The sequence below is a fragment of the Scomber japonicus genome, chromosome 17 (assembly GCF_027409825.1).
Source record: "Scomber japonicus isolate fScoJap1 chromosome 17, fScoJap1.pri, whole genome shotgun sequence".
Classification (NCBI taxonomy): Eukaryota; Metazoa; Chordata; class Actinopteri; order Scombriformes; family Scombridae; genus Scomber; species Scomber japonicus.
Window position 1 is genome coordinate 27,447,053 of NC_070594.1, and position 25,649 is coordinate 27,472,701.

Consider the following 25,649-nt stretch of genomic DNA (forward strand, 5'->3'; position numbering starts at 1 on the left):
CTCCAGCAGTGGTTTGAATATTCTAAGAGTTTAGTTTTGACCACAGACATCCATCTTCTGAGCAGTATGGAGAGCCAATTGGTTTTAATATTATATAAATAAATAAGATGTTATGAAATGAATAATCATACATATAAATACAGATACAACTCAATCACAGTGAGCATTGAAATGAAATCTATTGAAATGAAATCACAATAATCAGCTGACTTTTAAACATCTATTGGACATTAAGTTTGTTGTATCACAATGATCTATTCTAAATGTCGTATTATATTATTATTAATAATATTGTTGCTGTTATTCTAACATGATGTTGAGCTTCAGTGGTCCACACAGCAGGTTGATTCTCAGGTACAAGTGCAACTGTTACTGTATTATTACTTTACAAGTTCTTTCCTGTTAACCTTTGTAAATAAACAGCAGATGAATGATTGTCATTTTTTCATTAGTAATAAAAAGGAATATCTTCAGTTTACACTTATTTTTTATATGGAAATGGAAGTCAACTGAATCAACTTTGTGTAAAACAGACTAAAAACACTATAGTATGTCACTCAGCTGTTCTTTGAGCCTCTCTGTCACCGTGGTAACAGTCGGGTCCAGAGGAACAGTGTGTGTTCTGTGTGTATGGTCAGCTGCCACACAGAATTCAACAGGCAATTAGCACTGATCAGACTGTGTGTGTATGTTAATCAGATGTATGTAACAGCATAATGAAACCAAGAGAGATGTTTGGTATTATGCTTCTGTACTGATCATATATTTTTACATTCTTTAACTTTGTATATGTGTACTCGCTATTAAGAATTGCATTTTTATTTTGGTTAAGTTTTGTTTATTATATATGTGAAGTGCAATAATACCAGAAATGATTCATAAATACTGGAAATAAAACCTGTTTTTCTTTTTCAGCTACAAATGAGCTCACAGAGTAGATACACTGTTGATCAGCTCTGCTTTAACACTTTGTCCACAATGTAAACTGATTTAGACTAACCAACTTTAACTTATTGACACTGAACAGTAAATATCAATATTTAAATCACCAGAAATGATTGACAGATATGACACAGTTAAATTAAGCAGAAGAGGCATTCGGCTCAACAAGCCCTATATGATAGCCAGTGGTTAAAGGAGTAGTTTGACATTTTAGGAAATGTATTTAGTTTTTTTGTCCTCAAAAGAAGAGCAACAATGATTCAATTTTTATTTAAGCTTTTGAGATGTTAGAAAATGTTAAAAACATTCCTAAACTGCATCCTAATCAAACAGAAATGGAAAATTCTGATGAAAAACGAGTCAAAATGGTTGTAAAAAATTGTTTATTCAATAATAGTAAGACTGCTGGTGGCAGTGGGTGATTTTAAACTATATACACAACGCACAATAATCAACATCTTCAAATCACAAACTACGCACAACACAATCCATTTCAAAGTCCATTTGTCTGCAAGTCCCACAGGGATAATTAAGACACCAGGACCTGATGTCACATTTCAATTTTCACAACATTTTTCATTAGATTTGTGACTGTAGTCCATAAATAAAAACATGCTATACACTTCTATAAAAAAAAAAAAAGACAAATCTTACAGATATTATTACAGTATATTTCAAAACAGCTGTTTTTTTTTTAATAACTGGATGTGTAAAAAACATTTTTAGGGCACCAGTCTGCAGCAGATTTGACTTATTCTAGTCCTGAGATTCTGCTTACAAAAAAAACAAACAAAAAACCCCCCAAGAAAACAAACAAAAAAAAAACCAAAGAAGAGAAGTTAGTCATTTTTTTCCAACACCACTGTGGGCTGCTTGTCCTGCAGCTGCTTCAACATCACGTCAGTAACACCTGAAAAGGCTTTGTCTATTATTATTTTGACCTTACTGAGGGATTTCAGATTCTGACGGTTGCTGAACTTGACACAGGTGTCTCTGATGTTCACACTGGCTGTTTTTCTCCACATCTCTGCCACATCAACCTTCCTCGACGGGGGCTGATCAGATTTATTTGACTGTTCCAGGAATTTTAGGAAAGACATTTCAAATCCCATGGGTTTGAAAGAGGACAGAGAAGGAGTCTGTTTAGTCACCTCGTCCTGCAGCACTGCAGGGCAGGAGGTGTCTGATTCGTAGTCCTTGCTGTAAACTACGCCTACCTTGGTTGTGCGTGGGATTTTCTTACGTTTTACAATGTTGGGTATCAGTTTTCGTGGCCGCCCTCGTTTGCGTTTGAGCACCACAGAGCCGTCAGAACTTTCGTCATTTAATAGTTTGCTGTCAAACAAAGCAGTGGGAATCCCCCCAGACGAGCTCCTCTTGCGTAGGACAGGTTTTGAGTATCCATATTCGCCTCCTTCCATGACGGTGTCTGCTGGGAGCTCAGTGTCCGACAGGTCTGAGGCGTTGTCAGATTTGGAATCTTCGCTCCTGATGGAGCGGCACTTCTGCCTCGGGACTTTTTTACAGAATATAAAGTGACTCCTCTGCTGTTCCAGGTACTTCTCTGCAAGTCCGTGTCCCATGTAATGTTTTAAAATGCTTCGCTCTGATTTCATGACTGACTCGCAACCTTTGATCATACAGGGGTATTGTAGAGGGAAACTTTTAGTACACATGGCAGATGCTTCTACTTTAGATTTCAAGGATGGTTTTCCATATTTAGTCCAGTGATTGTGTTTTGCCTTACTGACTCTCTTTGTGTACTTTGCCCTCTGTAGGATCTTTTTATTGCTCTCAATGTTTTCCTTCCCATTACTCGTCTTGGTGATTTGGTAATGCAAAGTGTTAGAATTCTGTTTCATCCCGTCCTCTTTCATCTGCTTCATCCCTTCTTCTTTTATCAGTTGATTGTTGAGGTCAGGCTGGTAAAGCTCCTGATGCTTTTTCATCGCATGTCTGAGCAGGTTTGACTTTGTGGCGTATGAACGGTCGCAACCTTCAATTTCACACTTGAACGAGCCATTTAATTGTTCGGGTTTGCCCAGCTTTATTTCTTTATGCCATTCTCTGACGTGCCCGATATACTTCCAGAAGGCAGTGAAGGTCGATGTGCATCCTTGGTGGCTGCAGGCAAACTTGCCGAGTGTGATGCAAGACAAGATCTTAGCAACGTTCTCCAGACTGAATTCATGGAGCTGAAGATAATGCTGTAAAAGGTTGGGAACCTCTTGGAAAACTCGGGAGCAGTCTTTGACTTGACATCTGAATTCAGAAATTTGTGGCAACTCTGCCTCCGGTTCCTCTTCCTCTTGGTCCATGGCTTCGTCCAGTCCCTCGCTGTGCTCCTGCTCTTTGTTCACCTCCAGTGCTGACAGGGCCGACTGGTGAACAGCCCTGTAGTGAAGGATCAGATTTTGCTGGATGGTGAAGGCTGCAACACAGCCTTGATGAACACAGCGATATGGTCTGTATGGACTCATGGAATCACCTGAGTTGGACTTCTTCTCTTTTGTCTTCCCTATAGGCTGCCTGTTGATCATTGGTGGTTTGTCTGGAGATTGAGGTGCATTAGCCCCAGAGGGGACGGGGAAAGCCTGGGTGGGAGGTGGTGACACTTCGGCCAAATGGGCTCTGACTTGATGATCACTTGCGTATTGAGTGGAAAGCTTTCTTTGGTGTCCATGTGACCACTGTTTGGTCACTGGTCCTGCTTGTAATGACTGACAGGCTGACATGGAGGTCTGAGCCTGTCCTTGTTGGGTCAATGCTTGGTTAGGCATTGGAGTTGTTTGTAAGGGATGAATGACTGTGGAGCGACTGTCTTCTTGAAATTTCTGACTAGTCATGTCCATGTTAGTATGAGGTATAAATGTCTGTGGGGGGTATTCACGTTTCACTGCATCCTGGATTGAATGTAGATATGCTCTGCTCTCCATTGATGAATGAGCAGCTGTGGTGGATTGAGCTTCAGAAGCCTGGTTTGTACCAACAGGCTGGTTTCTAAAAGTAGTAGAAGCAGCAGCTTTGGCCAGCCTGCGCTGCGTATCTAGATCTGCAATTTCGTCAGCTGTTAATTTGTGAGCTGACTGGTAGTGAGTGCGAAGGTTTGAGTTACGTGTGAACGTTTTGCTACATTTTTGACACTTGAAAGGAGCATATTGGCCATATCTTTTTTTAACCACATTTATCATGTCCTGTGTGTAATTGTGAGTTTTGGTTAGGTGTTTCCAAAGTGCTTCGCTCCCCATTGAGCTAAATGTACAGTTCTCATACTCACAAACAAATGGTTTGATAGAGGTCATTGTTGTCGGCATGCTATGTGAAACAACCTTTGCTGGTAACATCTTGCTGTTCATATTATTGTCATTTTGTTTTATGGATGATGCTATCTGACCAGACATTTCTCTGACCAAGTCCAGCCTTTTGAATGCACTTTCAATTTCTGTCATCCACTGTTGCTGGCCGGCTGATAATTGAGTGGGCTCACTGTCTGCATCAGTTGCCATAGTACCTATAGGACTCAGTACCTCCTGCTTTATTGTAGCAATTTCTCTGAAAGAAGTAAAGCTCTGTGTGTTAAGTAGTTGTTCAATTTCACCAAAAGATCCAGGGACTATTGAAGAATGTTCTTGTTCTTGATTAGTTGGCTCACTTTTCACATGATGAGACATTTGATCAAGCCCATAATTGTTGGAGGAATTGCACATTGGCCCAAAAAACATTGGACTCTTTGCGTTGGCGTTAGTGTCCGTGCTTCCTGAATGACATAAGCTGTTTCTACGTTGAAAGTCGCTAGCTAAGATCTGCTCCCTCAGTCTCTTTTTAACATCTTGCTCCGTGCTCTTCCTTTGAGTCTCTTGCTTTGCGCTTGTCGTTGCTGGACTGAGCTGACTATCAGGCAACAGCGTTTGTTTCACTGGGTTCAAATTTGGATTTGGTGTCCGAATGGGTGTCTCCGAGTGATACCCTTCACTGAGCATGTCCCCAGGAGTCCTGTGGTTTGAAGGAACTCTGTCATGAGCAGCAGTGGAAGGGTTTTCAGCAAGGATCTGAGAAAGAAGCGGATCAGAGAATTCACTTCCGCCATATGTGTCAACACTCGGATGAGGGTAACATGCGGTACTATAAGAGCTGTCCTCTTGCTTTATCTGGACATTTTCTGTGTGCTGTATGACGGAGCTCCCTGGCAAACGCTCAGTGGCTCTATAGGGAACACCGGGGTTAGGGTTCTGAAACATTGGCTGGGGAGCAGGTGCCTGCACAAAAAGGTCGGACATATTGGACTCAGCCATGATTTGTTTAAGAATGTCATCATTTGACTCACCATTCCCATATTCTGGCAAATTATCTTGAGGATAATTATGAGTGGGGTACTCTTTTGCAGCCATTGAACCACTTGATACTGACTGATGAGGCTTCTCCTGATAGACTGCAGGAGGATTATAAGACAGCTGTGGCTGCTGAGTGATGCCTACTGTCTGTTCTGAATTGAGGAGATCGAGAAATGATGAAGGCAGGTCTGTGTTCAGTTCAGACTCGTCGTACGGTTTGCAGGTTGCACGCTTAGACAAATGGCCTCCGAGGGATTTGGGACTATTAAATTGTCTAAAACACCTGCAGCAAACAAATTTACCATCCCTCAGAATGGCAGGCCACTTTGTCCTTCTGTTTCTGCTGGATCTCTTTTGAGTTTCAGGATTGTTTTCAGTGATGACCGAGCCGTTTTGACGCTTGTTGATGCTGCTTTTTTGGCACATGGCGTCTGGAGGCTGATAATTGGACTGCACATGCTTTTGCATTGATTGTGTTTCATCTGGTGCTCGGGGAGCAGGGACGTTCATGCTTTGCATCTGTGATGTATATGGCGGAAGAAGGTTTTCCGCTTGTTGAGATGCTTCATTTTCCATGTATGAGGTCAAAACTGACTGGGACCTATTTTCCATGAGCGAAGGCTGCAAGGACTGTGCTGGTCCGTTCATCGTGGATCCCATCATAGAGCATGATGGGACACTGGTGGGAAGCGGCAGCACTGCACCGCTAGATTCCACTTGCGGCATCCCTTGCATGTTCGATGGATAGACTTGGGAAGAGCCAGAGTTTTCCATTTGATCACTTCTGGGGGCTGAGTGCCAATTTAGACCACCTGCAACCTGGGACTGTGTGTTTATCAGATTTGTATCACTTCCTAACTGAGAGACAACAATGGGATTTAAAACGTTTTCCATCAGGAGTGAAGCATTCGGGTTGGGTGCAGGTGCTGACTGATGGGGGGGTACGGGGAAATAGATAACATTCTTCCTCTGAGCTGCTGCGTTACCTTGCTGGTTCTGAGGTGAAGTGACCAAACTAGGATTGACGACGCATGGTTTTGGCGGCGCTGGGGCATAGGTTATCTTGAGTTTAGTTCGGTTGAGCTTCCAGTGCTCGTAGAATTCTGGGTGAACTGCTTTCATGTGCTTGGTGACGCTTTTGTGGGAGCTGTAGTGCCTTGTGCATGTTTCCAAAGCACAGTGAAATCGCTCTCGCTGGCCTGGAGGGGGACCAGTGCTGGTTGAGGAGGACACAGCGTTCTCTGGTCTGTTCCCAGTGAGTGGCTGTGGGATGACGGTTGGGGGAAGTGGTTGTGACATTGCTGGTTCTAGGGAGTTCTGGGGCGGTGCCACTGGGAACATGTTGCTACTGCACACTGGTCCTAGCTGTTCTGGCAGTGTTAAGTTGCAGTCAGAGTGGTAACCCATGGGTGCGGTATTTACATTACTAGGGAACATTTGTGGCTGTCCTTGTACTATATTTGTATTACAGTTATGTGTTAAGTTACCTAAATTAGCTTCAAATGGAGGTATTGCTTGACTCTGTTGAGGTGGTCTCATGTATTCAAAAGAATGACCATGTGAACCATCTCTGTGTCTATTAGGATCAGATAGGTGGGGATTGACGGGCTGAATGACAGAATGATTTGAACTCTGGCTCTGACTAGCATAGAAATGCATATTTTGTGGTTCTTGTTTGACTCTGTACTGACCCATCGTCTCCACAGGTGATTGTGACGATTTCAACATACTCTCAATGGATTCTGGCAGTCTTCTGTGATCTGGACTGACAGCCCTCTCAGTGTTACAGTTCTCTTGTTTGATGGGAGTGGGACAGGAAAGCATTTGTTCGATGAGTGATGGTCCGGGCTTCATATTTGGCGAGGTCTGTTCGGTAGATGGACTTTCTTCTTGAGTGGTGTGCTTCTCCTGGTGCAAATCAAGCTGCTCTTGTGTATGGAACACTTTCCCACAGTCTGAAACTTTACAGGTGAACGTTTTATAATGATGTGCCTCATGGTCGTACAGTTTGAAGGCCTCGTTGAAAATCATTCCGCAATTTGGAAACATGCACCTAGCTTTAAAGACGGGGTGTGTTTTCCTGTGTACGAGGAGTTCAGTGTTGGACAGGAAACTGGCCTTGCAGTTGAGCTGTATACAGATGTAAGGCTTCACACCGCAGTGGACCTGCAAATGATCGTTAAGATGGGTGACGTTAATAAATTGGCGGCGGCAGTACTGGCACACGACTTTCTTCCTCTGCATTTCGAGGAAATTCGTTGCTTCCTCATTGTCCCCGTGAGCTTTAACGTGTGCTATTAGGTTTTTGAAATATTTAAAGCTCCTTCTGCATTTCCCAACAGGACACACATTGTTATCAAAACTCTCCATCATACTACGAGCCACTCTGGCCTGAGCGTTATGAGGAAACCCCCCGTTATGCCCTTGTGAATCACCATTTTCATAAAGTTTATTTTCAGTCTTTGATTTTAAGGCTGCGATAACAGGGGCAGCTGTTTTAGGATTTGTTAACTTCTTGTTTGTTTTCATTGCACTCAGCCTTTCTTTGCACGACTGTTTAACGTGGGATTTTACATGGGGGACCAATGAGTCTTTTGAGGTAAAAGTTTGAGCACATATTGGGCAGCTGTACACTCCGCCGCTCAGATGAGTCTGTGCGTGACGCACAATCCTGTGGCCCAGAAACTCTTTGTCACACAGCATACAATACTGCATGTACGCCTGCCAGTTTCTGAACCTAGCAGAGATGAAACCCTTTTCTCTCAACTTCTTCATCTCTCTATTTTTCTGTCTCTTGTCCGTTATGTCGTTCAGTTCATAGGTGCCGCTCACCAAGTGTTCTGGGTCCTTAAACCCTCCCTGACTGAGGAGATCGTCCTCTTCTTCGGGGTCCTCAGTGTCATTCAGCAAGTCGATGGATGAAACTATTGAAGCCTCTTCACCCATTAGTGCTAGACAATGACGCTTCAGTGTTTTCCAGTCCCAGAACTCCGGGTCAAAAGGCCACTGGGTTTTAAAAACCAGCAGGAGCTCACAGTGCAGTGAGTTGGGAACAGGCATGTTCGCCTCATCCAGCTTTTGATCTGGTTCATTGTAGAGAGTTTCCACAGCGTAGTAAGAATCCACTGTGGGCTCCAGGAGAAACTCCGTCAGCTGGCAGGCTCGCTTTACTTCCAGGTCAGTGGGAAGCAAGCAGGAAATTGTTTTACATACAGTAGCTTTGGTGTTTCCATCATTTGCTTCCATCCGCAGAGCCCTGATGCACATTTCAATGCATGCATGCAATCCAACGCTGTCCATCTAGGAAAAAGAGGAAGATAAATCATTTAATTGGCTTAACACATAGAACACAAAATCCACAGAATAAAACACTATTTGACTGACACCTAACAAATGTGCAGGTTCAAGCAGCATCGTCTGAAGGTGGCTATAAAACATTTGCAGGTCAGCTTGAGTCAAATACATGTTGTTCAAAACAGTCATAGAATATTCTGAAAGCATTCCTGCTGCATTATCTATGTCTCTGGCATCCATTTGTGGGGTGATTATGTTCCAAATATTTATATTGTAGCCAAAATATTAATAAATACACTACTGTGCCTGGAGATTTTTAGGTTTCTACCAATGTCACCACACATGGAGGCATGCAAAAAGCGGTGAAAACTAAAGGACCTGAAAATTCAACATTATGCAAGTGAACAGTGAAAAGAGGATTATGTTGCATTTGTGGTCACTATTTTAAGTGACCACATTTAAAATCATGAGGCCACCCTTCAAGTTAACAGGCATTGAGTATTTGATTTAAACATTTTAAACGTGGGTAAACGCAACCTAAAACTATGTAGGAAGTGTGATAACACATGACAGCTGCAGGCTGAAGAGGGATGACAATTTCTGCTTTTAGTCATATGCACTGAACCAGTTGACTGTTTACTGACCTCTGACTGGATGACCTTGATGAGGAACAGGATGTGGTACACCGTTTTAGAGAGTAAGGACATCTGGCGGCATCTGTCGAGGAAGGCCTGCTCTGAAGGCTCCAATCGCTTCAGCAGCTTGCTCCAAAACAGAGTGAGCTCCCTGGTTTGAACACAGAGAAATCATAGTCAGTATTTATTTATTCAAGCCCCCCCCCCCACACACACACACACAGCTTTATTCTTTATTCTCTCTATGGTGTCAGTCTGGTGGCGGAGGGGCCAGATCACAATGCTGTGTGTTTACAAATATCAACCACCAACCATGCACAGTATAACTTTAAGCACTGACAGGTAATACAACATTTTACCATTAGGTGTCACATTTGACTCAGATACTCCTGAGTGGAACATAATGGGAGCCCATGAATCATAATGTGGTGTAGTTATTATTGTTGTGGCTTATCAAGCTCCAGTAACACCAGCAGACACTTCCTGCTCAGCTCAACCAAAATATCCAGAAACACATTTTCTATGGCCTAATTTAAGGCTTTTAAGGACATCCTGTTATTCCACTTTTTATGCATTTTATGTATGTAATGTGTGTATGTATGTAAATAGTTGTAAAGAGCACTGTCAATGAAATAAATGTATTAATAAACAATTACTTAATTTTCCATTTTCTCTCTGCAGCTTCACCACACCAGCCTGACTGTACTGAGACTAAATCATCTCAACTCAAAGCTCCACTTTTTTCACACAAAAAACTGTAGCAGTAATAAGAATCCAAACGGTTATGTAGCTTAATAAAATAACAAAATGTAGCACTGTTGTTCTGTCCAGTAAAAACATTAAGTTTTCAGTCACAATGTTTGATTGTTAAACCAGAAACACCGCATGGCACGGCTATGCTAATGATGCAGGCTGGGAAAATTAATGACCATGGCATCACTTCATATCTGCAGGTTGTTCTCAAAACACAAGCTGCTCTCAGACTGCTGAACGACGTGAACCGCCTGCTCGGTTTATCCAGGTCATCGTGAGATCTGCACCGTTAGCCAGGGTCAGCCTAACTCTTCCAGCTCCTTCTTTGGTGTCCAGCTGGGTGGACAGCAGCAGCTGGTCCTGTCAGTGGAGCTTCTGCGTGAGGTGCCAAGACATCTCATCATGTCACATACCGGTTCAGTCACTTAGCACAAAAATGATACCGGTTTAAGCTCGTACACCGGATTGAAAAAAAAAACAACTACAAACTGAGTCAAACTTCATACTGTTATTGATAAAACTACCTACAGGCCACCTGCCTTAAAGTGCTTGGGTGGCTCTTTCATACCATCAGACTGTACAACACCTCCAACAGCTCCCAGTAGCTCCCACTACCATTACCACTAATAAGACTGAGGCTGTCCTTACTGTTTATTCCCAGGAACATTGCAGATTATTTTAGAGATTGTTTACTATATATATTATTTAGAGATTGTTTATTGTCTATAGTATTGTATTTTATATCATTTATAACAAGAATATTGTTGTCAATTTTTAATTTCTCCCTACACATTACACATTAATGCATCAATATTAACCACTGTTTTACTTGTACATTCAATCACTCAACTTTTTACTGCCTAAACGTGAATTATATGAGAACTACATCCACTACTGCTCTGATAAATGAAGGATAAATGAACAGCAATACAACTACATACTGATTTATTGATTTTTAGTGCTCTGTTGGACTGAATAAACATATGCAGACCAATTCAGTATTTTTCTTACACACTCACAAGCATGATGTGTCTTTATGTCAAATCGCATCAACTTTTTACCGATTTATGACATCATGCAAAATCAAGTACACATGCATACATATTTGCGAGTGTGATGAAAATGTGGTTGGGTCTACTTTGTGAATTACTCTGTTATCAGATCACATGGGTCCTCACTATTCAGACAGGGAAATGTTATGTAAATCAAACAGGGTGGCTTATGTGTCCTTACCAAGCACAGTATGTGTCTCCCTGGAGAAGCTGTCGGGTGAGGAAGGCTGAACACAAGCTGAAAGCTGCCCTCTCATCTCCGTCTGACTCCAGGTTGCAGATCATCTCTAAAGCATCGCGGCAGTCCACCTTTGAGAGCTGTAGATGGAATTAAAAAAATGAATAAAGCGGGCGCTGGACCAAAACAACAAATGGAAAACAAGAGAAAAGTCTGCATCCTGCAGCTCCCAAAGCAGGTATTTATTTGGGTATCACCAGCGTGACATAGTCTAAAGAAGAGCAGTGACTTTCACTACACAAAAGTAGACACTGCTACTGCTACCCAGGAGTTGCAATTCATCATTCAATATTTTTAAGAAGGTAGCCGTTACTGTTCTAAATGCCTCCAACAATGCTGGGTCCATCTAAAACTGTTGAAAGCAGTCTGCCATCTTCTGGATGAAGACTTAATTACAGCAAAGAGGATAAAAACCTCTTCATCTTCTGTGTTTTAAACACATAAATATATACAATCAACTATTAGTTATTTTCCGCCACAGGAACTTGAGCTGTAATCTGAAGCTTCAAGAACATGTAAAATCAAGGTTCTACTATGTTTAACAATCAACTAGATATTGAATATACATCACAGAAAAGATGTAGTTTCTATGCACTGTTTGGTAGGCGAGTGTGGTGAGTAGGAGGTGGACAGAATGGAGCGAAAACAGTACACAAGAATGGAACCAGACCAGCAGAATCTGTGATAATGGCTAAACCTTGAAGGACCGCTCCATCTGTGAGGGGAAACGCCCACTCGCTTGCTGTAAAGGAAAGCATGAAGAACTGTTTCACTTCTACTATCATGTGTTTTGCAGCACTGAGTAAGTGTGTGTGTGTGTGTGTGACTTTGGGACAGACAGCTGCTGACTGGCCCAGAGCTCTGGAGCAGTAAGCTGGAGCAGAGCAGCAACTGTAAGCTACAAAATGTTCTTCAAAAAATGTTTTAAAGATTATGTTCCTGTAGTGGAAAAGCCCTAAATGTAGCAGGACTCACCTCTTCCATCAGCTGATCCTGTTCTGAGGTAGTACAGAGGCAGACGAGGTACATCTGTTTGAAAGGGGCCTTCTCTTTGAAGGCGGGGGACTCAGAGCATGTCTTTGCCAGGAGCGCAGCCTTCCCCAGCTTGTTTTCCTTCATCAGCTGCTTCACTCTCATCCCCAACAGGATCGGTCCCTCCTGCGCCAGGAACTTCTCAACTGAAAACCAGAGGACCAAAAAAAACCTATCAATTTGACATGTGACCATTTTCGTAACAAAAAAATGACGTGGCGCGTCAAAGGGCTCGCGCATCTAAATTCGCTGTATCGCCACGCCTGTCAGTTATAACAGACACTCAAGATTTTGACAACTTTTCATCTCCAAGGTCTTAAAATGACACTGAACAAATGTGAAGTTGGTTGTGTTAAATCTCTAGGAGGAGTCTGTTAAAGTATGAGGTGTAGAAACGGCAAAAACAGTGCCAAAATTGCTCATTTGAATCAAAATAGAAAGTTTCCTGTTGGACTTAGGGTATGGCTCCAAAAGACGTTTTTGTGACTCTTTACATGATATATGCCCATACTGAATTTTGTTTGCCTACATCAATCCGGAGTGAGGGGCTTCAAATTTTAAACTGTCCTCGGGGCTTCTGTAGAGGCATGTTGCCAGTTTGAACATGTTAAGACCCTCAAAAATGCATTTTCAAGGCCCCCCCCCGCCCCCAAAAAAAAGTACCTAAAAGAGCACTTGTGCCGGGACTCACCTTGTTCCGTCTGCAAGTTCTCATTGGACAGAAGACCTTGTAATACCCTGTCGGACCAAACGGCTTCGTACTGGCCCAAAGCAGCCAGCAGAGACAGCTGAGTGATTCCATTGTCCTGAAGCTTACTGTGGGCAAACTGCACACGACACAAAGACACATCACACACACACACACAGAAAACAGGACGTCTCACTCCATGTAGTCAGTCATATGATTTGAGTTGCAAATCAAGCTTACAGACATTTTTAGTGCGTGTGATAGTCACTTTAGAACCATTTGCTTACTTGAACCAGAAGATCTAACATGGAAATATATATATATGAAGTGGGGTATTTTAATGTATTCACTTTTTTTTTTTAAAGGGATGCGTTTGCATTCTGTCGTGTGTGTATGTGTGTGTGTGTGTGTGTGTGTGTGTGTGTTCACTCTACCTGGATCGATGTCTTGAAATCTTCCCATAAGCCATCAGGAACGTTCTCTTTCAGTGAGAGCAGAAGCTCCACGAAACTCCTGCATGACAAACAACAAACATGACACGGCTCTTTACCTGCATTTAAAACACCGGTGTTCACTTACTGGGGTTGCACTCAGCATAGTTATTAAAGGGGGTAAAAACTAGAGCTGGGCGATAAAACAATAACAACAATTACCTTGATGTAATTGTCCTCAATAGAAATATAACAAATGTTGGATAAATGTGTGTAATGTAATTAAGGTGAGAGGTTGGCTGGGTCGGCTCACTCTTTCTAACTACAGCAGCCCGTGATTGGATTTCCATGCTGCAGAGCTGTGAGCCTCGCCTCCATCACTACATCCATAAAGGAGGCAGAGAGGGAGAGGGAGAGGGAGAGGGAGAGGGAGAGGGAGAGGGAGAGAGAGAGAGAGAGCGGGGGATCCATCTCTAGCTGCTAAACTGAATTAACTAGCAGATCTGAATGGCTTATAAACAACTGTGGGATTAGTGAGAATGACTAAAAGAGGAAGAGAGCTATGAGTAGTTTAGGGATAAAAGCACAGAAGGTTGTAATGAAGAAAACGGTTAAATTGGCTGGTTTTAGAGCAGCAGAAACTAGCATTAGCCTGCATGTAAAGGCGAACAGGAACTGCAATAAAGTGCTGTGGTTCATCACTTTTTTTTTTTTTTTTTTTTTTTTTTTTTTAAAATGGTACTTACAGTGAGAGCCTCTCAACCACAAGGGGAACATTTTCACACTGCGGGGAGAGGTATGGAGAGGCCTGGGCGTAACTCAGCAGGGCGATTATGTACACTTCTACCAGTGGTAAAGGCTCTTCCTCTATCCTCCAACGGCCTGCGTACTCCAGCAGCGTCTGCAGAAAGAGAACAGCGGTCAGTGTAGCAATACATACACCAGCAGAGGAAGTCAGGAAATGAAACAGAAAAGCCAAGACAAGGCATCACGAGCACTTATAAAAAGGTAAAAAAAACCAAAACACTACTTTATTTTATTCCTGCCAAACCCCATTCTGGCTGCATCACCATTTGAATAAATGATAACAATACAAGTATCTTTTTCCTCCAGGAGAGTACTGCTCAAGTGTGTTTAAGAATGTGACCTTTAAGCAGCATGAGTCAGTTTTTATTCTTGTGTTATAAATGATAGGAATTCTTTTTAAAACAGCCAGCCTTGTTTTCATTGTTTAATCCAACATTACCATAACATAGTTCACTGGCTGTCACACTTACTAGTTATTTGAACTGTGTAGTCTGACCACTTGCCCCAATGCAATCTGTTGTATTACTGAATCTGTGCCTCAGGTTATTGAAATGTTACCAACACCTGTAAAAATCCAAGATCTAAATATAGGTCTGACTTAAACACACTATGCTGCAGCTGTAAAATGTAAAAAAAGAGCAGGATAAGAGGAAGAAAAGCCTTCTTTTAGACCTCCCTGCTTCTATAAGTTAACAACATCCTGCATGATTCAAAGACGAGTTCACCTTCCTAGTTTAAGATACCAAATTTTACACAAATGCTGTCAAACCTCCCTTCCAACTGATTTATTCTTCTGAGGAAAGCAACTAAATTACAAGTGTCCATGCTGACCTTGACCAGAGAGAGAGAAATGCGGCCTTATCAAGCTGAATACCTGCAGAGGAGAGCGAGCCTGAGGAGAAGGGACCTGAGCCAAGAGCAAATAGTGCTCCGTTTACACAGCGCGCCCTCTGCTTCTCAGATGACTTAACTTAAGCCTACACGCTCATGATCTTCCGCCTACACCGTCTCACCCTGAGCACCGACTCTACTGCCTCTTAAAACACATAATAATAATACAACCCAAAAACAAAGTGGCTAAACACTCCATTTAGGCTACTTGAAATGATAAAACAACATGTATTTGCATTCAGATGAACATTTGCATATAAAAGAGGATACACTCATACACTGATGGTAACTTTTATGCAAACCTTACTCAATATATTAATGGCCAGGCATTTGCTTTAAAAAGAGCTCAATCATAAGCACATGAAAAAGATGATTTCATGTGTGTGTGCTTCTCCTCATGTCAACATATTTGACTCAGTTGTCACATGTCAGGCACCTTTGGATTTTGGACTGTGTCTCTGTGTCTCTTGCTTCAGAGGACATGGCTCTGTCCGCTGTGCTGGAAAATGAACTGATGGAAGTATCGGCAGACAGCAGCCTGAAGCTCAACACCAGTTGGCGTTGCTTCATTCTGGATACTGTCTGCCAGTAAACATCCCTGTGTGTCCAAACAGGCACATTTCCTTTTTCCTTTCACTGTTTATGAGAGTCGCTTTTCCCCCATTGTGACCAAATTAAAAAAAAAGGGTGAGGAACAAACTGAACGACTCTGAATGCTCTCTGCGTGTCAGTCTTTTCACACATCTCACCGTGACTTGATCTCATTATTTTACAGGAACGGGCCGAGCCGTCTCACTGAGGGTAAGCACGGTGTTTATTTTGGTCGTTACAGCTGACGGTGGCGTAACTCATATTTACAGCCCGGATTATTCTTTCTCTGACATGTTTTTTTTCTCATTTATTTGGCAAAGGGGTTCTCAGGATTTGGTTTAGGCCTTGAAGTTACTAAAGCTTGAGAAGCCTTGTATTAAACCAACTTATCAGGGAGAGAACCACAGCTGCCTCTGTTGATAACAAGTTTTAGGTAAACCTGACATTTGAACTTGTATTCCTAGATACTGAGGATGTGTTCTATGCAAATACATTCATCGTATAAAAAACAAACTAAGGTTATATCATGTCAATGGGTTAAACTGTCATAGTAGAACATCATCTTAAAAGGGATATTTTCCTGTTTGTAGATGACACAGGTACTAAGAAATCCAGCTTCTCCATTTTCTCACAGCTGCTTACAGTTACTGCTTTACTAATATTTAAACCTATATAATAAAAAGACTTGCATGGCTGCTATTTACATATTAGGATTTGCCACACTGTGCTTCATGATTCTTTGCTCTGGCTTACCAGTCCTAGATGTTCTGTATGATAGTCAGAACTGAATAGAAACCCCCTGACATTTTTTCCAACGGGGTAACAATCATTTATTTCTCTTTAATTAAACCTACAGGGTCTACATGTGTTAAATGACTCTTTAAACCTGCGATGCTACCTAAATAATAGCTGCTGGCATTTTTACTGCTCCTCTTTTTTTCCTCATTCCTCTTTACTTTACAGAACTCAGTTGAAGTGCTATTCAAGCTTCGGGGTAGGAAATCTGAATCATGCATTTATATGATTTGAATCACTCTAGTAACAGTTACAGCCTCAGTGCAACTCTTTTGTTACTGTTGAACATCTGTTAGCACCTAATAATATAAAACGAAGGGAAAACCCTGAATGTGATACTTAGTTGTGCACAGTGAAGCATCTGATCCTCCCGGATGAAACCAGAACAAACAATGAGTGTTGAGTGGAGCTGCACTGTCACTGTCAAACTCAGGATGAATAAAAAGCTGTGCCTTCAGTCAAATGAAATGACCCTCTGGAGCTCTCAGTGTTGTGTTAACTATGAATCAGCTGCTGTAACACAATTTGATCAGTCTGCCTCTGGCTAAATCTTATAGGATCTAACATTAAGTTTGACCTCTGACTGGTTATAATTACAGTGATAACCATTCTGTGCCATTACACAGCATCACAGCTGAAACCATCACATATGTATATACAAACTGTCCATTACAGACAAATTCAACTTGTACAAATGAAATGGCACACCTACACTATTCATGTAAACTAGACAATAATTAGGGCTGGGTGGTGTACTTCAGTTTAAGGTATACTGCTCCCGACTCATATTATGGTTACAGATGTGAATCTTTGGGAATGTCACAATTGGATTCCATGGTTGGGATGTCAGACCGGATTCAGAATGGCTCCTCTATTGAATGAGTAGAGAGGGTGCACTATTTTCAGTATACTAAATACACTACAGTATACTAAACCCTAACCCGGCTGTGTGTGTTAGTGCTGGAGTCTGCTGCTTCACTCTGAAAGCTTCACACTCATCTCACTGGGGTAAATTATTAAGCCATAAGTCACTACTATGTTTGCAACTGCTGCCCCTTTGAAAATTAACTACAAGATAGCTCTAATGTGCGCGCTAGTGTTGCAACAATACCAAAAGTATGACTTTAATACGATGTGTCTAAATATCTCCATACTGATTCTGAAATAATTGCATGTTATGACATGTGTGTAAGCTAAAACCAAATCATTACACATTGTCTTTGATTGCTTTCCAAGCTAAATAAACCACACTTGTTTGACTGACTCATATTTGTAGAGTATGTAATGATGTCACCTATCACACTCTCTAACCTGAGCCTCTTTGAAATGGTTGAACAGGTTGACGTATCTGGGTGTTGTGGTGACTGTCAGCTACGTGATCATATTAATGTCATATTTCCCCTCTGTGTGTCTGCTTTGTCAACAAGCTGTGAACAGTCAGCTGGAGCGCTGGTTCCTGCAGCCAGGCCTGTCGCTCTGTCGCTGTGAAAGCTGCAGCGTGCATGAGAGAGACAGAAAAGAAAAAAACACAGTTGGCACGCCCCACTGTGCACACACACTTAACTAATAGGAAATACCTCTGTTGTCACAAACATGGTCATTCTTAAAGGTCTTGTGAGAATTTTTGTAATATCTTTGCCAAACAAGGTGATCTAAACTAAACTCAACATATTCTCAAACAAAAGAAGCACAATTCATTTGATTATAAAGTAAAAATTAAAAAGATACATATATATGCAGATTACTGTTAATCCTTACATACTGTTCATATTCTGACTCATAATCAGTCTCTACCCTAATTCACATGTATCAATTCCCCCCCTCACTCATGTACATGTTTGATTCTTCCTTCATCATCATTATTTTGTGGTCCAGGAGAACATTTTATAGAATATGAAGAATATAACATGCTGATAAAAAATATAAATGCACAAATATAAATTTTTGCATATTCTTGGTCACAGCTAATGAAAATGTGTTTGGGATATTTTTACAGCTCTCAAGTGTGAAAATGGGTCAGATGTGACCCTGAACTGTATGTAAAGGGTTAATAATAGTGATTGCAATTACTGTGAAGTAAAGTGACCTTTTCTATATGTGCACATGTTAATGAGAGCACATGTGGGAAATGTGTTCAAGACTCAAAGTAGGCTGCACAGTCATTTCTATGCTGAAGTACATGAAATACATTCAGTTACAGTACTCAACTAGGCTTTAGTGTGAATGTGTACATACATTTGCCAAATGTGACAGACTTTTATGTTCGGATATCTTCACTTGAGCATTAACTGCTTTGTGTGTGTGTGTGTGTGTGTGTGTGTGTGTGTGTGTGTGTGTGTGTGTGTGTGTGTGTGTGTGTGTGTGTGTGTGTGTGTGTGGAGTATCTGGAGCTAATTGACCGTATCAAGAAATGTGTGATGAGCTGTCATCTGCTCGTGGTCAAAGTGAAAAATGTCCACCGCAAACTCTCACAGCTGCTGCCATCTACTGCCGTGTTCCACAGTAACTCACACAGCTGCTGCCATGTTCCACAGTAACTCACACAAGCTACTACGCCACTATTTACAAACCATATTGCTATTTATCTAAATCAGCTGAGGAGGATGAATGTGGACTTGTCACATAGAGGTCAGGAAAAGGGTGGCTCTACTGCTAAAGGTTAATTATCACTGGGAATGATTCTGTCTGCAGTGACTGTGTTGTAGTGTCATGTTGCTTACATTAAGCCACTGACACATAAATCCATGTGTGGGACCTGCATTGGACTCATTGGTGTTAGGCAGCTGTTAGCTTGCTTCTTACTGCAGACTCTACTGTCATTAAAACTAACCAGCCTCTGATTCATGTCGATCTGTATCACAATGATCAAAAATAATGTTGCAAACTATCCACAAGATTTGTACATACTCTCTGAATATTGTCAATTTGTTTTCAGTTTCACATTCCAGATTGTGGGTGACCTGTGTAAACAAAAAAATCACTGAGTCACTGTGGTAAGGAAATAAAACATAAAAGTGTGAGTGGGGTGTGTGTGTGTTTGGGGGGGGGGGGGGTTCTTCTTTTAGATGGTGTAAGATGGTCCAGGTAAACACAAAGCACAAACCACAGAGTTTTTTTAGAGACCTCCTCCAATAAACAGTAGTAGGGGTGGAAAGATACATTGATTCAATGGCATAGATGCAACATGAAGACATCAATCAGACAAACACCCACTGGTAAAATGTAAATGATTAATGGATTGTACTTCACTAGTCTTCTGATCACTCCAAGTGTTTTTACACTACATGTCACATTCACCCATTCACACACATTCATACACTGATAACAGGGGCTACCACACAGAGTACCAACCTGCTCATCAAGAGGAAACTAATCATTCACATTCATTCATACACTGTTGGTGCAGCCATCGAGGGCAATTTGGGGTTAAGTATCTTTCCCAAAGACACATCGAATTGAACTGCCGATCATGTGATTGGTGGACGACCCACTCTACCTCCTGAGCCGCAGCCGCCCCCCAAATGCAAATGCAAGCGACACCCACGGCAAGAGCCACAAAACTAAACCACAACTCTAAACGTGTGATTAGTATCACTGCTGTGATTTCACATGTGAGCAGCCAGCAACACGTCCACAGCCAGACTAGAGAGCAGCCTCTCATCAAATGCTTCCAAACGACTAGAGACTATAAAGCACACAGAAAGACCTGATATGCACTGCTGCTACACGTCTTCTGGTCAAAGTGAGGTGGGTCATTTTGAAGGAGAAGCAAAAATCAGAAACTGAAACCTAATCTTCTTTCACAGGATTTGAAAATTGTATAGCTCAACATATCAAAATGTGGCACTTTATAGTGAGCAGGAGGTCTATTATTATTTTTAAAGAATATTGTTTTGTGTTTAAAGGTCTGGTTGAGCTCAGAAATGAAAATGTTCAATGATATTTTAGTTGCTTTTTGTGATTTGATATGATTGCATGTGACTCTGATAACTCATATCGATGACTGCCTCCTAAATTGAATTGAAATCATATCATGGCAGACTTGGAATCGATATATCGTACTGTGAAGAAACTTGTGATTTACACTCCTACAGAGTAGTGCTTGGAAGAGAAAACAGAAGCAGAAGAAAGGCTTCCCAAATGCTGAGTTGCAAGCAAAGTGCTCCATGTGACTGGAGGAAAAACACACTACCCATAAATGTTCATGATTCATATAATCAAATTGAGAACACCCTGAGCTGAATGTCAGTTGAATTGCTATATATGTATTTCCGTCCCAATGTAACACAGGTGACATCATGACAGCCTGTAAACTTTTACACAGTGTTGTCTCTAAATGACCTGAATACACTCAGTGTGATGGAAACAGAGAATGATGGAAGCATGACTCTGACACTCTCAGCTCTGGTGTTGAAGGCAGAGAGGTCAGCTTAAATAATACTGAGCCAGATGCAAACAACCTCCTGTACTGTCCAGTGTGATGGACTATCAGCTGACAGCGCTGTCAGCAGCCGCTGTGGACAGATGCTCTGTGCTGTGCTAGGATTTCAGGCTGGCTGTGCACTTTTTGAAATAGAATGTAATGCTTTTTAAGACCTGGACAAAGAAAATGTAATACTGGGGCTGAGCATCATGTTTGAAATCAACATATTAGTAGAGAAGTTCATTCTTTATCTCCATATAACAATCACAGGATGATCAAATATCAAATACACTACAAACTGCATCCTACTGTTACACTTTACTTTAGATAAAGTTCTATTAAATAAAGAATTTCAATTTAAAATTTCAGTTACAATTTTGCTTGAATTCTTCATTTTGACTGTTGAGGTCTTTCTTGCAGAGTCCACTGTGGTTAATTGTCCGCCTGACTCCAACCTGCTACAGTATGTCTACATTTCAACAATCACCTACCATCTGTAAACTCTGAATTTCACACTATAACACATATTAACATTACAGTATATCTACCTTTCATTCACTTTAACTGTCCATTGAGTCTGTAATCTATAGCTCAGTGGTCACCAAATTAAAAGTCTGCTCTTCTGTTTCCGCTCTGCACCACAGATATTATTATCCAGATTGTTGTAAGTATCAGAAATAACAACCCTGACCCCGAGTGTCCTCAGCTGAGCGTCCTCTGTACTGTTTTATGTACTTCTTTAATCCTGTTAGCTTCATCAGAGCAGAAGGCCTATGAAGAACCAATGGGAACATTACCAGAGAAAGAAAAAGTAAGTGTTGGACCGGAGTGAGTCGCCACTCAACACAAATGATGCCAGGTCCCATTAACCAGAGAGCTGATGAACACATAATAAAATAGCAGGCTGCATTTCCAAACACCTGCAAATCAGAAGGTGGCTCCACAAAAATGATCACCTCTGTGACCATTTAAGTCCTCTTCTCCTCCTCTCTTACTTGGAATGGCTCCTGTACTCAGTCTTAACGGTTATTGCTCTGAGATTATTGGAGTCCAGCAGAGAGACTTGTGCTCCCTCTGGCAGAAACATGTAATCCAGAAAGCAAAAGACAGCCTGATCACATCCTCTCTAGTGATTTCACTTTCACACCCTTGGGGCGGCGCTACATAGGTCCTCTGAGGAAAACAAATCACTGCTCTCATTCCTTTATTCCATCTGCTACATTGTCTACAGTCATTTTAAATAGCTGCCTTTTCCTCAATGAATGCCCTTAACTCAAGTATATTATCACTTAACAATATTACTTATTTACTTTTGTATATAATGCTACTATTATTTACTATACTTTTTTTTTTACTGCTTTTGTGCTTACTTATTATTTATTATTATTTTGATTGACACTTTGTGTGCTGCTGCAATATTGTAAATTTCCCCATTGTGGGACTAACAAAGGAATATCTTATCTTAATATAAACGCCTTATTTGTTTCTTAACCAAAATAGTTAATTTATATTATCTTTTTACTTACTCACATGACTGGTGTGGTCATTCATTGAAGGGAACATTGTGCAGTATATTTTAGAATATTAAATAATAATAATAATAATAATAATAATAATAATAACCTATTAATGCTTTGAGTGTCTACTTTACTTGCCTGATTCCTGCATGAGTCAGTATGCAGTCTGTCCTTATCTGTTGTCTGTGACACCGCCCACTACACCTGTCAGTTTGTGTGTGTGTGTGTGTGTATGTTTTTGTTTCTGTTTAGTAGAAGGTGTGGGTAGACTGTAAAAACCCAATTGCCCTCTGGAATAAATCAAGTCTTTATACAGTGAATCTACTCAGTAGGTGTCCAGATTTTTTGTAGAATAATTTATTCCAAGAATTTCGACCAATCGGATTGATAAGAAGCTTAGAGAATGCTTCACTATAATTCATTAGGGTGTCTTAAGCCCTCTACATGACCCCTACTTGTGTGGCACGGTGCCATAGAGCAGAGCAGAGCTGTCTTTCTCTTCTGCAGACAGTGGATACATTTCATTGAGCTACACACTTCTGCATGGAGCAAATCCACCCTAGCTGCACACACAACCCCCCTCGGCACAAATCGATCTTTAGCCACTGAATTGTGCACAACGCTGAGTAACAAGCGACGAAAAAGACCACAAAGACAAGGATCTGGCATTTAAATTGGACTGTTATTGTATGCAGCTGTGGTGCAAAACGACGTGCCCGATGTGCAAAAACAGCGTACGTTCCAGTCTGCACGTACACACAAACACGAAAATCACAGCGGGAAAATCCTTTAAAATCATCCCATTATTATCAACTGGCGTATTATTCCAAGCAGCGCAGCTCATTTTAACGGTGACTTACAATAGGCTGCAAAACAATAGCTACACAGCTGATCCTGCTTGTTTTACTAGCATGAGAGCTAATTAATAATTAATCAGCGTGACCAGCACTGACAATTACTGTGATTACCATCATCACGTGCACGCGCATGCAGCCAAACATACAAGGCTAAAAAGCTAACGTTAAAGCTAACTGCAGATAGAGCTGGGAGGCTGATATGCTAACGTATATCTTTGAATTGCGACCCATTTTTAATCATTTTAAAAAACAGGCTGATACAACCAGTCTACAAATAATAACTAGGCACATGTCCTAGCATATTATATCACCAGTAACATATAGGTGAACTAACTTAACTCCTGCAGACATAGCTAGCGTGTGCTAGCTGCTAACTGAGCTAGTCATATCAGTGGTCAGTCGGGAGTTTTATTTGGTTGTTAAAGGTCTACGATAATTCATCAGTTGGCTCGAGTTTAACCAGTGCACTGGCTTCCACTCTTTTATGGACAGTGACTGAAACACTGACAACAAATTACACATCCGTTTAAGCACGCCTCGTCTTTGGAATCAAGTGTTTCCCCTGGATTATCAGGAACGTACCGTTATCTGTGTGCTAACTGGCTAGCTCTGTGGAGAACTATGTGAGGACGGTAACTCACCCTGCACAGCTCCTGGCAGTAGTCAGAGGAGGACTGGACTGGGGACTCTTCGCTCTCTCGAACCACGATTTCATGCAGTTCTTGTAACCGTTGTCTGAGCTCCCGTATCGTTTCAGTCATTCCGTTCTCAGGACAGCGGTCCTGTTCGGCCTCCTCGTCCGCCATCTTCACACCCAGCTCCGGCGCGTAGCACTATCGCGTAGGTACGTACGCAGCGGCGGCCGGTGGTGTTATTCTCCGTAGTCTTTCGTTGTTTATCGGCGGTTGCCAAACAGCTTTTTAAGTGCCTTACCGCCACCTTCCGGATTGGAATGTATATTACAACGCTTACAATATACTGCCCTATTCATTTCTGTGTTTTCATTCAACATTTCTTTAATACAGTCTCATGTTATTCCTTTGGAGTGTAATTGTCTCTCTTTTTGATCAATCAAACTATTTTTTGTAGAGCACCTTTTATACAAGCGAGTGAGTAGTTCAAAGTGCTTTACAGCAGATTGACAAGCTGATAATTAGACAGAACAAGTGACAACATAAAGAAAAGGAATTAAAAAAAAGAGAGAACAAAAATAAAGATCTAATTAAAAGCAAATGTACGCAAGAGAAAATAAAGATGGTAAAATGTTTAGAAAATGTAAGCAAAATAAATAAGAAAAATAAAATAAATAAATAAATAGGAATAAGAGAAAAGGTGAAGTAAAGGTTAGCGTCAAAACTACATTAAAATAGATTAAAAAGACAAAACAAAAGTAAAATGAAAGTGATGACCTTTAGAATAAAAGCTAGACTAAAGTTAGGTTAAAAAGAGATTAAAAGGACAAAAGAAACATGAATAAAACTGATAAGAAGATAGAACATATAGAATGATAATAATAAAACAACATAAAATAAAGTAAATTCAAATTTCAGAACATCAAAACAAATAAAATTAAAATAGAATATAAACTATAAATCATCATTAATTAATTCAATTCATCATTAATCATTAATTCAAAGCCAGGCTGAACAGGTAAGGTTTGAGTTAACTATAAAAAATGTCAACACTTTTTCTAGACATTGATAGTATGAAAATACATGCTCCACAATATCTTATTCCACACACGTGCTGACACGTGTCTCAAAAAGAAAGAAAAGGATTCATTTCGAAATGACTTGAATGTAATAATCTGCTCTTACCTCTAAATAATATTTCTATCAACTGAAGCAATGACAATTACATTCAATCAAATTATCAATTAAGCTTTGTAATTGACTCAACTGTATTGATTAGGTCAACTTGAGGTTAGGGTTAGGTAACATATGCACACAAGCTGCATAATCACTTCTAGTCATAATTATATCAAGTCAGTGCTGTGTCAAAGTATGTTCCCTCATTGACATGCATTTCCCTTTACATTAACCTGTATCCGTGGGACTATCCATCCACTATGTACCCAACCTTGTCCCTAACCCCAACCAGTTGTCTTTTGGCTTACTTACCTGACCCCAAGCTCATCTTTACCCCAACTACTTATCTTTGCTACACCAAACCATAACCATATAAGCCCTGACCCTAACTGTGGAAGTGGTCTTGAGGATAACATCATGTAATAGAAGGGGAACATTACTGAAGGGGGGGACACACTTTGGCACAACACCAGCTTGGAGGTATTGGAGGTGTCAATTTTGTTTGTTAATGTCGACAGGCCCGATGACAAGGCATCTATATTTTTTTTATGGTGGATCATAGTG

At 41.0% G+C, this 25,649-nt stretch overlaps 2 protein-coding genes across 2 annotated transcripts in view; one reads left to right on the forward strand and one right to left on the reverse strand.

Moving 5' to 3' along the window:
* gjb7 (gap junction protein beta 7) overlaps nt 1-6,340 on the forward strand; it is a 7,566-nt gene extending 1,226 nt beyond the window's left edge. Inside the window, exon 2 of the mRNA XM_053336804.1 lies at nt 6,139-6,340. Within this exon, the coding sequence (XP_053192779.1) occupies nt 6,139-6,232 (94 nt within the window). The 3' untranslated portion in view covers nt 6,233-6,340. The remainder of the gene's footprint in view (nt 1-6,138) is intronic.
* A 6,925-nt stretch (nt 6,341-13,265) lies between these two features.
* znf292b (zinc finger protein 292b) lies at nt 13,266-24,087 on the reverse strand. Its single transcript, XM_053336805.1, has 3 exons — nt 23,919-24,087; nt 14,143-14,297; nt 13,266-13,478 (listed from the first exon to the last, which is right to left on the reverse strand). Exons 1-3 carry the CDS (start codon nt 24,081-24,083, stop codon nt 13,391-13,393), a joined length of 408 nt encoding a protein of 135 aa, XP_053192780.1. The 5' UTR covers nt 24,084-24,087; the 3' UTR covers nt 13,266-13,390.
* Nucleotides 24,088-25,649: the final 1,562 nt, after the last annotated feature.

Excerpts from the sequence above, each read along its gene's own strand:
- znf292b (XM_053336805.1), bottom strand. The coding sequence starts at position 24,083 with ATGGCGGACGAGGAGGCCGAACAGGACCGCTGTCCTGAGAACGGAATG. Across the intron at positions 14,298-23,918 it reads ACTGCCAGGAGCTGTGCAGG|ACGCTGCTGGAGTACGCAGG; the intron begins GTGAGTTACCGT and ends CTCTTTCTGCAG. Across the intron at positions 13,479-14,142 it reads GTGGTTGAGAGGCTCTCACT|GAGTTTCGTGGAGCTTCTGC; the intron begins GTAAGTACCATT and ends TTTGTCATGCAG.